The sequence below is a fragment of the Ailuropoda melanoleuca genome, chromosome 16 (genome assembly GCF_002007445.2).
Source record: "Ailuropoda melanoleuca isolate Jingjing chromosome 16, ASM200744v2, whole genome shotgun sequence".
In the NCBI taxonomy this organism is placed as follows: domain Eukaryota; kingdom Metazoa; phylum Chordata; class Mammalia; order Carnivora; family Ursidae; genus Ailuropoda; species Ailuropoda melanoleuca.
This window is the reverse complement of record NC_048233.1, coordinates 85,437,752-85,451,002: the sequence shown is the minus strand read 5'-3', so window position 1 is coordinate 85,451,002 and position 13,251 is coordinate 85,437,752. Positions and strand designations below refer to the sequence as shown.

At 60.6% G+C, this 13,251-nt stretch overlaps 2 protein-coding genes across 7 annotated transcripts in view; one reads left to right on the top strand and one right to left on the bottom strand.

Moving 5' to 3' along the window:
- PC (pyruvate carboxylase) overlaps positions 1–13,251 on the top strand; it is a 100,460-nt gene that overhangs the window by 78,798 nt on the left and 8,411 nt on the right. For all 6 annotated transcript variants that reach the window (XM_011235477.3, XM_019808538.2, XM_034644621.1 and 3 more), the window contains 5 exons: positions 55–172; positions 469–620; positions 2,137–2,255; positions 4,577–4,739; positions 7,008–7,190. In XM_011235477.3, the coding sequence (XP_011233779.1) occupies positions 55–172; positions 469–620; positions 2,137–2,255; positions 4,577–4,739; positions 7,008–7,190 (735 nt within the window). The remainder of the gene's footprint in view (positions 1–54; positions 173–468; positions 621–2,136; positions 2,256–4,576; positions 4,740–7,007; positions 7,191–13,251) is intronic.
- Positions 10,189–13,236, bottom strand: LRFN4 (leucine rich repeat and fibronectin type III domain containing 4). Its single transcript, XM_034644622.1, has 2 exons — positions 11,534–13,236; positions 10,189–11,025 (listed from the first exon to the last, which is right to left on the bottom strand). The coding sequence occupies exons 1-2, from the start codon at positions 12,880–12,882 to the stop codon at positions 10,464–10,466; spliced, it is 1,911 nt and encodes a 636-aa protein (XP_034500513.1). The 5' UTR covers positions 12,883–13,236; the 3' UTR covers positions 10,189–10,463.

Genomic DNA, 13,251 nt, shown 5'->3' with positions numbered 1-13,251 from the left:
GGGTGAGACAGAGCTTCAGGACCCAGTGTCTGTTCTGCTTGCCTGCCCGCTCAGGAGCTGGAGGAAAACTACAACCGGGCCTACTCGGAGGCTCTGGCCGCCTTTGGGAACGGGGCGCTGTTTGTGGAGAAGTTCATCGAGAAGCCGCGCCACATTGAGGTGCAGATCCTGGGTGAGTGGGGGCGTTCACAGGGCTGCCGCCCAAGGGAGGAGCCGAGCAGGCCTGCTCTTTCTGGGCTTACGACAACTGGTCTCCAGGAGCTGTCCCTCAGGAAGACCCTCCCCCAGGAAGGCAGGCTGTGGAGGCTGGACTCGTCAGGGCCCAGGCCTTGGTGGTGGCAGTTTCTGTCCTCGCTGCCCCGACTGCTGGGAGCAGGCATTGATTAGCCCCAACAGTTGTATGGGGTCTGGTGGGTATTTAGAAAGTGTTTCAATCCCTGGAGAAGCTGAGTTTCCCTTTCACTGTAGGAGACCAGTATGGGAACATTCTGCACCTGTATGAGCGAGACTGTTCCATCCAGCGGCGGCACCAGAAAGTGGTCGAGATTGCCCCTGCCGCCCACCTGGACCCCCAGCTTCGGACTCGGCTCACCAGTGACTCTGTTAAACTTGCTAAGCAGGTGAAGGGCAGGGGGGTTCGGGGATAGTCTCCCACGTGGAGATAAGGAGCCTATTCCTAGAGGCTCCCTCTGAGCTCCTGCCAGCTTAGGCCTCTTGCCAGGGGTCCTGTCCGGATGTGGACAGTCTGCTAGGGGGCAGGGAGGCCCAGAGTGACTGGCTCTGGGAGGGAGTGGTAAGGACTGTCTGGGAGGAGAAAGGGCTGACACAGGGTCCTTGGGACCCTCACTGTGTGAGAGCAGAGGTGCCAGGCCCAGAGACCAAGCCTGGAGTCCAGAAAGGCTGAGAAGAGGGAGGGAAAGAGGCCCCTGGCCACTTCCTCTGCCCAGATGGGGTTTCTGCATGGCACTGACTAACCCCTGAAACAAAAGGAATGAGATTCAGTGGATTCTGTCAAGATTAAGAAACATTATTAAGACATTTCTTCTCATTCATTCTCAGTCGTCCCTTGCATCACATTTATTGCCCCCCATTGAATCCTCAGGCCCTCCTCTGCCAGTCTTTGTTCTACTGGGGCATGGAGGCGGGAGATGGCAGCTGGCTCCCCAGCAGTGACTTACCCCAGGCCTGCCCTGGAGAGCACCTGCTGTGTCCAGGCCTGTAGCAGGGGTCCTGCTGGCTGTTCTTCTGAGCCCACACCCTTGCAGAGTCCAGGCATCCTGCCCCCACCCCTGCCTCCCTTTCCCGGGGCCCTGAGTGAGAGCATCTTCTCATATCTGCCTTCCCAGCAGACGGGGTAGGCCCTGGTCCTGCTCTCCTTCCAGAGCTGTGCTCCTTCAGACCTCTAGTCGAGCAGTAGATGATTCTGTGACCTTCCCCAGCTGAAAGACAGGGTCAGCGCTCTGCAGAGAGGTTTCAGCCACAGTTAATAAGAGGCTTGGTTAGGGTCAAATTTAGAGTTGACATTTGGGTTACTTAAGAAGAGGAGTAATCTTACTTGGAGTTGGGTCTAATTTATTGGTGTAGGCCACGTGTCACTCTATAGCAGATTGGAGGGAGTTGACTGAAGACTGTTCTGTGGTTTTGGTAGGACCAGAGTGAGACGGGAATGAGGGTTGAATCTTGCATTAGAATCATCACTGTTGGTTCCTCTCAGAGGACACCTCTTCGGGTCATGGCCAGAGGTGGTGACGAGTAGAGCAGAGGGGAACTTTCTGAAAACCCTCTGAGAATGAGAAGGTCCAGCAGAGGCCGGGATAGGCATGGCGGGGCCTATTCTCCGAGGAGAGGGTGCCAAGTCTGGGGCCGGTGACACCTCCTGACGTCTTGCCCCAGATAAGCCAGGTGCAGCCGTCAGAGGCTTGGGTGGAGTCCTGGGGAGCCGGCCACGCAGGGGCCCAGCCGTGGGCTGCATGGGCTGCAGGCGCTTGCCCCATGGGAGAGGGCTGGTTGTGCCGCCCGTTGGAACAGGGCATGCAGCAGTCTGTTCCTTTTGGAACTGGCCCGATGGCTGTGGGTGAGTTGGAGTGGCCGCCAGGCCCCATCAGTGCAGCCCCCACTGACCCGGCCACCCCGCAGGTGGGCTACGAGAACGCGGGCACGGTGGAGTTCCTGGTGGACAGACACGGCAAGCATTACTTCATTGAGGTCAACTCCCGCCTGCAGGTGGAACATACTGTCACCGAGGAGATTACCGAGTGAGTGGTTCGGGGCGCGGTGGGGGCGTCAGCCTCTGGGAAGGGGCAGCTTCCAGGTTTCCAGTAAAATCCGCATCAGTGGCTCCTTGGGAGCTCAGCGCATCTCTGCTGTGCTAGGGAGCAGTCAGGGATCTAGGTACTTTTTACAAAAATTATTATTAGAAAAGCATTACATGTGGGGCACCTGAGTGGCTCAGTGGGTCAAGCATCCAACTCTTGATTTCGGCTCAGGGCATGATCTCAGGGTTGTGGGATGGAGCCCTGCGTCTGGCTCTGCGCTGGGCATGGAGCCTGCTTAAGATTCCTTGCAAAAAAAAAAAGAAAGAAAAAAAGAAAGAGAAAGAAGAAAGAAAAGAAAAGAAAAAAGAAAAGAAAAGAAAGAAAAAGAGAAAGAGAAAGAGAAAGAAAGAAAGAAAAAGAAAGAAAGAAAGAAAGAGAAAGAAGGAAAGGAAGAAAAGCATTATATGCCTTTTGTAAGAATTAAGGAGTAAATAAAAAAAGATTCAGACCCCCACCCTCAGAACCTGGATGCTGAGGCGGCTCGGGCCGGATGTGCTGGGGGAGGGTCCTATCTCCCGTGTTTCGCTGGTGCCTGCTGTAACTCTCCTGCTTTTGTTCCCTCTTTATTTATTTGGACAATATAAATAGCGTGACACAATTGAGATGTTATGTGCAGAATTTCTGTTCTACTTTTAAAATTAATATTAGTTGAAAGCATCCTCCAGGCCACTGTTCTTTCCAGAACTGTAGGTGTGTATGTCTCATAACTTAGGTACGTAGCCCTCCGTTGCTAGACAGTCAGGTCGTTTCTGGTTTTTGCGGCTGGTAAGGGTGGTCAGTTACCATCTTTGTGCCAAAATCTTTCCCTTCCCCTCTGAAGAGTTCTGGGGATAGACACCAGTGGCTACCTGAGCGAAGCCCACTACAGGCTCCCAGATTGCTTTTATCGGTTTGTGTTCCCACAAGCATTGAGTAGAGACATTGAAGAATCTGCCCAATTTATAAACCACAGTTGTTTCAAGATCATATTTTGAGCCATTTAAGTGTGAAGCCCTGGCTTTGGGCCGGTCCATCTCACCCTGGAACTTTTCTGACAGTTTGTTCCTCCCCCCCACCCCGAGATTGAGGATGCTGTGGGGGCTCCTGCCTTTGCCCGGCAGGTGCACAGAGGCTTCCAGACTCCTTGTTCTCTCGAGGTAAAGGCTGCGTTGAGGTGGATGCTCCAGCTTCAGATTCTGGCTCCACGAGACTTTGCCCAGTTGTGCCGCTATAAACTTGTCCGTCTCGGGCCTGCCACAAGCCTGCTGTGTTAAGGATGGAAGTCTGTGCTTGCTCGGGAGTAGGGATTTTGTGTCAGAGGGCCACAGACCAGGGTGCAGGTTCCTCCCCGGCCACTGTCCACGCAAAGCTTGGGTGAGCTGCAGCCTCTCTGACCCTCAGGCTCCTCCTCTGATGGGAACAACAGACTGTCAGAGCATCATGGTGGAGATCAAGCTTGAAAAGAGCACAGCCTGAATCCATGCTGTGTGGACATGAGGATGCACGGTAGTCATCGTCGCTACTGTCAGGTGCTCGACGGGGCACCGGGGGAAATCTGCCGGTGCCGTGTACAGGCTATACCTGTCACAAGCCTCAGTGACAATATATTTGAAACCTTGAGTTGTTCCTGTTTTTTTTGAAACAGCTGTTCCTCTTGGACCTGTCCTGTCCTTAGGAGCATGGCAGTCAGTGAGGCTGAGCTCATAAAATCATGCACATTTGGAGAGTTTTGTGCACAAGGGTCTTCTGTGGGGTGGGGTCTCGGGCACAAGCCCAGCCGCGGCACAGATCCCGGGACGACAGCACCCTCACCGTGGCACATCCCCTCATGGGCCCTCCCAACAGCTTGTGGTTCCCATTTCAGCAAGCCCAGCGCTCACAACCCGGCTCTCTTGCAAACCGCCCCCTGCCTCTGTCAGGGTGTAGTGCATACTGCTCTCTGCATGGAGCCTCTGAGGCTTCAAGTCCAGCTTGATCAAGGGAGGGTTTGGGGGAGGCGAGAGGACAGGGAGACCCTAGGGAAAAAGTAGGGCAGAGTATGGGGAGGGGTCATTTGGTGGTGGGTACCACAGTGGGTAGATGCAGATATGTCAGCTGGCCCCTGTCCTGCTGCCACCTCCTTATTCAGACTGCCTGGAGTTTCCGGCCCCGGTGGGCACAGGGCGGGGGTGGCTGCTCTGGCTGCATGGAGCCTGCTTCCTGGCCCGGTGAAGAGTCAGCAGGCAGGGGTGGGGACCATCCATGGCCTGCCTCACACTCTGCTCCTCCCTGCCCCCCTGTAGTGTGGACCTGGTCCATGCCCAGATCCATGTGGCCGAGGGCCGGAGCCTTCCTGACCTGGGCCTGCGGCAGGAGAATATCCGTATCAACGGCTGTGCTATTCAGTGCCGGGTCACCACGGAGGACCCTGCGCGCAGCTTCCAGCCGGACACTGGCCGCATCGAGGTACGCCAGCCTTCCCATGGAGCGTGCACTGACCTCGGTCTGGGTGGGGAGACCCTCCTGTGGGCCCGGCGGGGAGGGAGAGCCCTCGCTTGGGCCAGCTGAGGGGATGCAGGAGCCGCCTCTGTCTAAGGGTAAGGGAGAGAGCATTCCAGGGGGAGACTGCCATGAGCACAGATTAAGAAAACAGCGAGTGAATCATGCGGAACAGGGAGCAGACCGGTTGGGTGGAGCCAAATGTAGGTTCCCCAGAAACGAAGCCTAGGCTCTTGACTTTGGCTTCTTACGACGGCCCAAAGAGTAGTGGCCTCTGTCCTGCCTTTGGTCTGAGGGAGTGTGGTTGGCAAGTCAGGACCCAGGGGTTGCTGCAAAGGACTGGGGCCCAGATGTCCCAGTGGAGGGGCCCTGCTGAGCAAGGGGTCCATTAATGATCAATGGGGGAGCCAGGGAGCTGGTGGAGGGCAAGGAGGAGGCAGGCTCGGGGCCGCCAGGTGCTGAGTGGGCAGACGTGGCAGAGGGCCCTGTGGTGCCTCCGGCCCCGGGAGTATCTCCTGCACCCCCTCTCTTTTCAGCGCAGACAGCCCTCCCCTGTGCTCCCCGCCCCTCCCCACTCCCAGCCAGCTTGGGGCAGGCGCCCTCTGAACTGCTGGGGTGCCCGTCCCCTGGCCCTCTAGCTCACACTGGCTAAGAACACTTCAGCAGCACTGCTACCAGCTCTGCTGCGTTACTGCTTCCCATCTGGTCTGAGCCTCCAAGGAAGCAGGACGTGTGCAGGAGCTCAGGTTCTGGCCCAGGGAGAGGGCCAGGATGATGTGGAGACAGATCCTGGGCTTCTGAGAAACAAGTGATGTGGGGAGGGAAAGGGAGGATCTGGATTCTGAAAGTTGCAGAGCTGGGAGGCTTGAGGCAGAGAGCTGCCACTGGCATTCCATTTCTGGAACTATCCAAGTCCATGAGTGGGGGCCAGCCTGAAGGCTGAAGTGCTGTCCAGCGGGTGAGGGGGGGCCCCTGACTTCTCTGCCCGCAGCGGGAAAGGGGCAGCCCTGCGACGCGCCACTGCCTTCCGCCACCTCCACTTCCAAGGCCTGGCTCCTCTGAGCCTGGTTTACCACAGAATATTTTTAGCTGGCAGTTCCTGCTCACAGCTGAGTGTTCACCCTTAAATATTTTATTAAGTTCTTTTTATCGAACACAGGCCTGTGTCCCTTAGAAGCAGAAACATGGTGTGGTGGGTGCCCCAAGCCCCCTGGGCTGTCCCTCCAACTCCCCGTCCTCCTCCCCCTTGCGTCACAGTGGTCCCCTGGTTTGGGTGCAGGCCCTCCCTGCAGGGACTCACCCCTGGCCCCATCACGGATATTTACATGTGTACCTGTTACCCCAGACATCCCGAACCTCTGTCCTCCCAGGACCCTGTCTCCATCCAACTGTTAACTGAGGACCTCTGCCCTCCCCCACGATTCTGCCTCCAGGACCCCTCCTCCTCTGCCCTGCTTCCCTCTCTGGGCATGCACTTGCTCTCCTGAGAGCTCCGCGCGTCTGGCCCTTCTCCCTGCTCTTAGTATCTCCTCTGCCTTCCCTCCTTTTCCCTCCCATTCTCCCCATTTGGAAGGAAGGAAAAGTGGGGGGACACTGAGGCCTTTCCCATCACTTCACTGTGATGTTAAAACAAAAACCCCTTGGCCTCTCTTCCCTCCCTGCCCTGCTCACATCCTGCAGTGTCCCTGTTACCAGTCCGGTTTTCCTTGTTTGTCCACCCCCTTGCCCAGCAGGCTGGGAACCCCTTGTGATCAAGGGCCCTCTTTTAGCTGCTCACCCCAGTGCCTGGCATGTGGTGGGGACAAATGTCTGTGGGATGAATGAATGTGAGAGGCGAGAGGGTTGGTCAGGCAGGTGGGTGGAAGGTCGGGGGAGGATCCGGCCCCTGCCTGCCCGGGGTCCCTCTCCATGCTCCTCTGAGCTCTGCGTCAGCCCTGGGCTCTGGGCCTGCAGCCCTGGGGCTGGCAGGGCAGGTCCTCCCTTGGACCCTCTCTTGCCCCCTCCCCTGCCAGCTCCTCTCAGGAAGAAGGAAGCAGTGACTGTGTAGCAGCCAGAGAAGGTGGGATGCCCCTGGCTTCACTGGCTAAAATAAGGCAGAACTTCCCTAGCCAGACTTGGCACCTTTGTGCTAGGCCCAGCACCCTGCCACATCCACATGTGTCCAGCCGGGCCGGGGGCCACATCTGGAATCCTGCTCCCGACCCAGTTCCTAACTCTGCTCACCTCTGCCCACAGGTGTTCCGGAGCGGAGAGGGCATGGGCATCCGCCTGGATAATGCGTCTGCATTCCAAGGGGCTGTCATCTCTCCACATTATGACTCCCTGCTCGTCAAAGTCATTGCCCACGGCAAAGACCACCCCACGGCTGCCACCAAGATGAGCAGAGCCCTGGCCGAGTTCCGAGTCCGAGGCGTGAAGGTGAGAGGCTGGAGGCTCTGCCTGCCTTCTGGTCGCTCTCAGTCCCACCCCAGTCCCATCCCTTTGCTGCGCATGGACTCTCCTGGCTGTTCTGCCTCTGCTCGTGCCAGGCCCCTCAGCCGCCCTGGGGGTGGGCCTGAGCTCCTCAGGTGCTGGGGGGCCCTCGGCCAGAGCCAGGAGTATTGCTTTGGGGAGCCCCGCGCTCCTTCTTGCCCTCGTGTTCAGTCCACATGTTACAGGCTTCCCTTCTAGAAATTCTGATCCCACAGGTTGGGGTGGGGGCCCCAGAGCCTGCGTTTTGAACAAGCTCTCCAGGTAGCTCTGAATCCCAAGAAAACCCTGGGTGAGAGAGCACAAGCCTGTGTGGATGAGGTCACTTTGCATAAAATGAGACCCCCGTCTGCCCTCACTGCCCTCGTCCCCTGGCCTGGCGCGAGCATCGTGTTGAGTGCCTTCGGGACAGCGGGAAAGGGACGCTGTAGCTGGAGGCCTGAGCGAGGGCAGAGGGAGGCACCGGGCCCAGCTGCCAGGCAAGGCCCTGAAATGCTGTCTGGCCTCGATTCCCCCATGTCTGTAGCTGGAGACGAAACCCCAGCCACACTCTTTCTTGTCCTTGAGCCCAGCACTGCCTGAGTCCCTGTGGGCATCGCTGGGGCACGTGCTGCCAGCAGACACTATGCGGCACAGGGAGAGGGGGGCTCTGCCCTTAGTGGGTTTTGCGCCCAGGCCTCCAGTGAGGGGTGGCTGCTGGGTAGGACCGCTACTCATCCTGTCCTGGGAGGGCCCAGGGGATGATGCCCAAAGCAGAGGATGCCCTCCCTGGCCTGTCATGCACGGTGTGCCCTGGGGTGCTGGCCGATGGCCCCTTCGTGTCACCCTCTCCTCCTGGCTGCCTCCGGTCCTGCCTGGGAGCCTTGGCCGGTGGGGTCAGGGCCTGTGGGAGGCACTGTCCTCTCACGGTGCCCTCAGCCCGTCCTCTCACTTGCTGGTGTGGCTCTGGCAGGGCCCTGGTGGGTGCAGATGCCTTTTGAAAAAGCACTTGGGAGGGAAGGAGGAAGGGAACCTGCGGGGCCAGTGCTGGGTCAGCTGTCTCCCCTCAGGCCCTTGGCCCACCTCAGAGCGGATCGCTGTTCCCTAGGCTTGTGCTCTCCCTGTGCTCTCCCATGGGAAGCCTCAGGGCTCCTGGTCTAGGGGTTGTTTGCTGCGCACGTACAAAGATGTGTTGTGACGTCTTGTGTTCAACCTGCTGCTCTCTGAGGGGCCTTGGTGTTCCCAACATGGTGTACTAGGGGTGCTTTTGGGGCCGGGTGGCCAGTATGCAGCATGACCCCAGTATGGGGCCCGACTACCCCACCCTTCACCCGCCTGCCCATGTTGTTCGGTCGTCCTTACCAGTGCCTGCCGCTGGCCCCTGTGCTTGTGCCCCTAGGCCATCGGACCCTCCACCAGTCCCCAGCCTAGCAGGCTCTTGAGGACCTCCTGCCCTAGAGCCCTGAGGGCAGAGAATGGAGGCTGGGCCATAGGGCTCACAAGGAGGAAGGTTGGGAAGGCCAGCTGCAGGACACGTGTTTCTGGTTCCTTGGGGCACCAGAGTCCTGCTGAAATGTGCACCCTGACTGGGCTCCTGGCTCCTGCCACATCTAGAGCCTCCCGCACCTGGCCCCTGGCAGCTCCTTGCTCTTTCTCGTCTTGTATGCCATGGGCCCCCCTCCCCGCAGCCCCGTGCCGCCTCTACCTTCTCCCCACGGCCCCTTGGAGGGTTCACGCTTTCCTGCTGTTCTGTTGAGGACCTTGCTTCATTTATTTAAATCAGGATCTCTCTTGGGCCACATCCAGGTATGTGTTCTGCGGCTGGGAGGGCAGGCGCACACGTGTGTGAACACTGTGCAAACCCACCAGTGTGTGAGCTTGGCCAGCACACGTGTATGCGCCCACGTTATTGTTCCAGTTCTCCCTGGGCTGCGCCCTGTTACCTTTGGCACAGTACCGTGGCCACCACGGCCTGGGGAACCATCACAGGCCGTAGGGAGCCCATGTTTGCCCTCCACAGTGGGGCCCAGGCACCTGCGTGTTCTTAAAGCATCTGGGGTGCTGTGTGCCACGGAGAGCCACGCGTCTGCCAGCATGGGTGTCCGGAGCAGGGATCCCTCCCAGCTGATGCTTGGGAGCCGTGGTTGTCCAGAGGCTGACAGAGGCTGTGCCCAGGCCCAGAGGCCAGCAGGGATCTTGGGTCGAGAGGAGGCAGAGCAGGGCATGCTCACTCCCCCCAGACTGCAGCTTCTTGGGGTAGGGAATAGAAGCAGGGCAGTGACCCTGCAGGTGTGGCCCCCCCACTCCCCTTGGTGTTTGCCCCTCCAGTGTCCAGCAAGGGTTTGACTCAATCTTTCCAGACAAGCCCAGAGCAAAGCCACAGGGTGTTGGGGAGGGGGCATCAGTGGAACACTGGGAGCTCAGGGCCTCTAGCACTGATGAACCTTCCAGAAGGTCTTGGGGCTGATAGGGCAGTGGGATTCCAAGCCTTTTCCAGTCCCTCTGGGATAACATTTTACAAATCCAGAAGATGCTTTGGGAGATGGTGAATGAGGTTGTCCCCTATGGAAGCCATGAGGACTTTGCTACTGAGAGTGTTGCCAGCCAAGGTCCCTTCGTCCTGAAGGGCTGTGCTATGGCCCCCATGCCCCTGTTGCCACTCTGTGTATCCTGGCATCCATGCTTCCACGAGGATGTCACATCCTGTCCACGTACAGATGCAGGCACAGGGCCCAGAGGGCTCAGGCACAGTCCTTCCACTTCTCGAGGGGCTGGTCCGGCTCACCTGGGACAGGAGGCCCCTGGCTCTTAAGATGAGGCTGAGGGCACCCTGGGCCGTTTGGGCCACCTCTATGGGGCTGGCAGCCCCAGGCCTGACCCTGCCCTGTCTGTGTACCTCTACTGGCCCACATGTCCCCTTCCCCTCTCAGGGAGCCTAGCAGGACAAGACAAGGCTAGCACTGAGGTGTACCCAACAATTTTATTATAAAGAAAAACAAGACTCCCACTTGGTGGCTGCAGCCCCTGCCTTGGTGGCCGTGAGCACCTGTCAGAGGAACGCGGGTCTGGAGGCCAGAACCAGGGAAAGGGCCCCCTGTCCTGCCAAGTACAAAGGGGGCCTGAGGTACCAAGGGTCAAATCAGGAGGGACTCCCTGGCAGTGCTGACTTAACCGGGCCCAGCAGCTACCCGCCCCATGCCCTCTGCCCCTTCCCCGGCCTGCCCTGGGCTGACTCCTTTCCCATCACACCACACTCTCCTCCAGCTGCTCCGTGCTGCCCCCCACCCCCCGGCACCCTGCCCCGAGCAGCCCCCCATGCACAGAGTGGCTCCTCCGGGCCCAGGCCCCTCCAAGGCGCCTGGCGTAACCGTAGCACCCGCCGGCGTCTCCCAGGTCCAGGGAGCAGCTGCGTTGGGGCCGAGGTGGTGGGCTCCGTGGCGGGTGGGCCTTGGGCGTGGGGCTGGGGCCTCCGTTGGTCTGGGATTGGACGTGGCTGAGCTTGAGGGGAAGGCGGCCATTCCCGGCCCCCCGGCCCCGAACCAGCAAGGCCACAGTGAAGACCAGTAAGGCAGCCACCAGCACACCCCCCACAGCCACGGTCAGTGTCCCGCCCAGCACGTGGGCCTGCAGGGCGTGGCACAGGGGTGCAGCCGGTAGCGTGGAGAAGTGGGCACAGCCCAGCAGCCTCGTGGCTGTGAGGTCGGAAGGCCCGGCGGCAGGTGACAGGGCCAGCAGGCAGAGGTCATAGTCGGCACCAGGAACGAGGTGCTTTAGCAGGAAGTGGTGGCTGGAGGCCGGGACAATCCTGCGGGCAGGGGTGGGTGGTCAGAGCCCAGGTCCATGCTCTTCCCTAGCCACCACCCCTCACCGTCCACCCCTCACCACAGACTCCCAGGTCCCACCTCAGAACACTCGCCTCCCCTAGGACCACATGGCCCACATTTGTTTACTCAAGAAGGCAGAGAAGCCAAGACAGGCATGTGTGTGTGCCGCTGGGGACAGTGCATGGGACGGACAGGCGCGTGTGTGTGGACGCACGAGCCCCGGGCAAGCCGGGGAGGTGGTGTAGAGACATGTGGCTGGAGCCAGAAGGAAGGCGTGCGCGTGGCCCAGGCTCGTGCTTCCGCACACAGACCAAACACCGGGAAGCCTGGACTGAGAGACCTCCTGGGGCACTTCCCACCTCCCCCTGCAGACAGCTCAGAAGCTGGGGAGGGGTGTGTGGAAATGGCAGAGTCGCAGAGGGGTGGGGAGGGGCTCAGAGGGCAGCTGGGAGCGAAGCTGGGGCTGCGGGCTGCAAAATGCGTCCTCACCGGTAGATGAGGGTCTCGTCCTCGCTGCTGTTATACTGGATTTGGAACATCCACACGGGGTCTGCTGGCCGTCCCGGCCCCCAGCTCACCAGCCCTGAGGTTGCGGTCACCTCTGTCACCTGCACACCTGGCTCAGCCTCTAGTGTCCCCTCGCCCTCGGCAGCAGTGCGGGCTGAGGCAGCAATGTCCGAGGGCCCCGGACGGCCCCCCTCAGCACTGCCGTTCCCGCCGTGGGGCAAGGCCAGCACCCGGAGCTCTACCCGGGCTGTGGCCTCACCGGCAGGATTGGTGGCAATGCAGGTATAGCCCCCTGCGTCCCCGGAGCCCGTCACCCCAATCTCCAGGGTCCCGTTGGGGAAAGCCCGGGCTCGGGAGGAGTTGCCAACCAGCCGGTCATCGGGGCCAACCCAGTGCATGGTGGGTGCAGGGTCGCCGAGGGCCCGGCACCGCAGCGTGGCCCGCTGGCCCTCCAGCACCCAGAGGCGCTGCGTGTGGCGCGCGATGAGGGGGGGCTCACAGGAGAACTCGCCCTCGGGCACCGCCCAGAAGTAGCGGCCGGCCAGGCCCGGAGGGGAGGCGCACGTCTCTAGGTCGTCGGGCCGGGCCAGCCGCCGCAGCCACAGCAGCTCACAGTTGCAGTGCAAGGGGTTCCCGCTGAAGCTCAGCACCAGGGGGGCAGGCGAGGCCTCTGCGTCGCGCCCCCGGGAAAAGAGCGGGTCAGGCGCCAGCGTGGCCAGGCGGTTGGAGGTGAGGTCGAGGCGGGAGAGCTGGCTGAGCTGGGCAAAGGCGCCCGGGGGCAGTGCATCAATGAGGTTGTGGTCCAGGTTGAGGGTGTGGAGGGCGGGCATGGCACCGATGCCAGCCCAGGGGACCTGCCGCAGGTTGTTGTAGGACAAGTCCAGGTCCTCCAGGCTGTCCAGGAAGTCGTCGAAGGCCCCGGGCGAGATTCGGCCTAGCTGGTTGCCGCTGAGGATGAGGTGCTGCAGGTTGACGGGGCCCCGGAGGCTGCCGGTGCCCAGCTCAACCAGCCTGTTGCCGTCCAGGTGCAGGGAGCGCAGGCTCTCCAGGTCCCCAAAAGCACGGGCCCCGATGCGGGTGATGGCATTTCGGGACAGCGTCAGGTCCACCAGCCCTGTCATGTTTCGAAAGTCTGGCGGCCCCAAGGCCTGGATGAAGTTGTCAGCCAGCCGCAACTCCACTGTGCGCCGGTCCACGTTGGGTGGCACAAACAGCAGGCCTCGGTGGGCACAGAGCGTGCTGAGCGACTCGGACAGGTTCTGGCAGACACAGGGCAGTGGGCAGGCGGCCGCTCCGCTGGCCAGCAGCAGCAGCAGGAGTGGCGGGGCCATGGTGAGCGCCCTGTAGGGAAGGGCCAGAGCCCAGGCACAGGTGGGGCGGGTGCAGATGCCCACTGTGCCCGCGGCGCAGTCCCAAGGGCCGGCTTCCAGAGCCTGGCCTGGGTGGGGGTCAGGGTCAGAGGCCCCAGGGGCCCCCCAGACCTGAAAGAAGGCTGGGGCCTGCAGGGCCAGGCCCCCCAGAGTAAAGGTCACATTTCCCAAGCCGATGGGGGGGTCCTGGCTCTGGGGACAAGGTGCAGCATGAGGCAGGAAGCGGAGGTGGGCACTAGAGCAGGGAGGGTCCCGGAACTTCCTTTCTCTGGCATCTCCAGGAACCGCCAGCCCCCTCCCTCCGCGCCATCCCCTCCCCCCAGGGAAGGC

Coding starts and splice junctions, on each gene's coding strand:
- LRFN4 (XM_034644622.1), bottom strand. CDS start 12,882: ATGGCCCCGCCACTCCTGCTGCTGCTGCTGGCCAGCGGAGCGGCCGCC. Junction 11,026..11,533: donor GACGAGACCCTCATCTACCG/GTGAGGACGCAT, acceptor CCCTGCCCGCAG/GATTGTCCCGGCCTCCAGCC.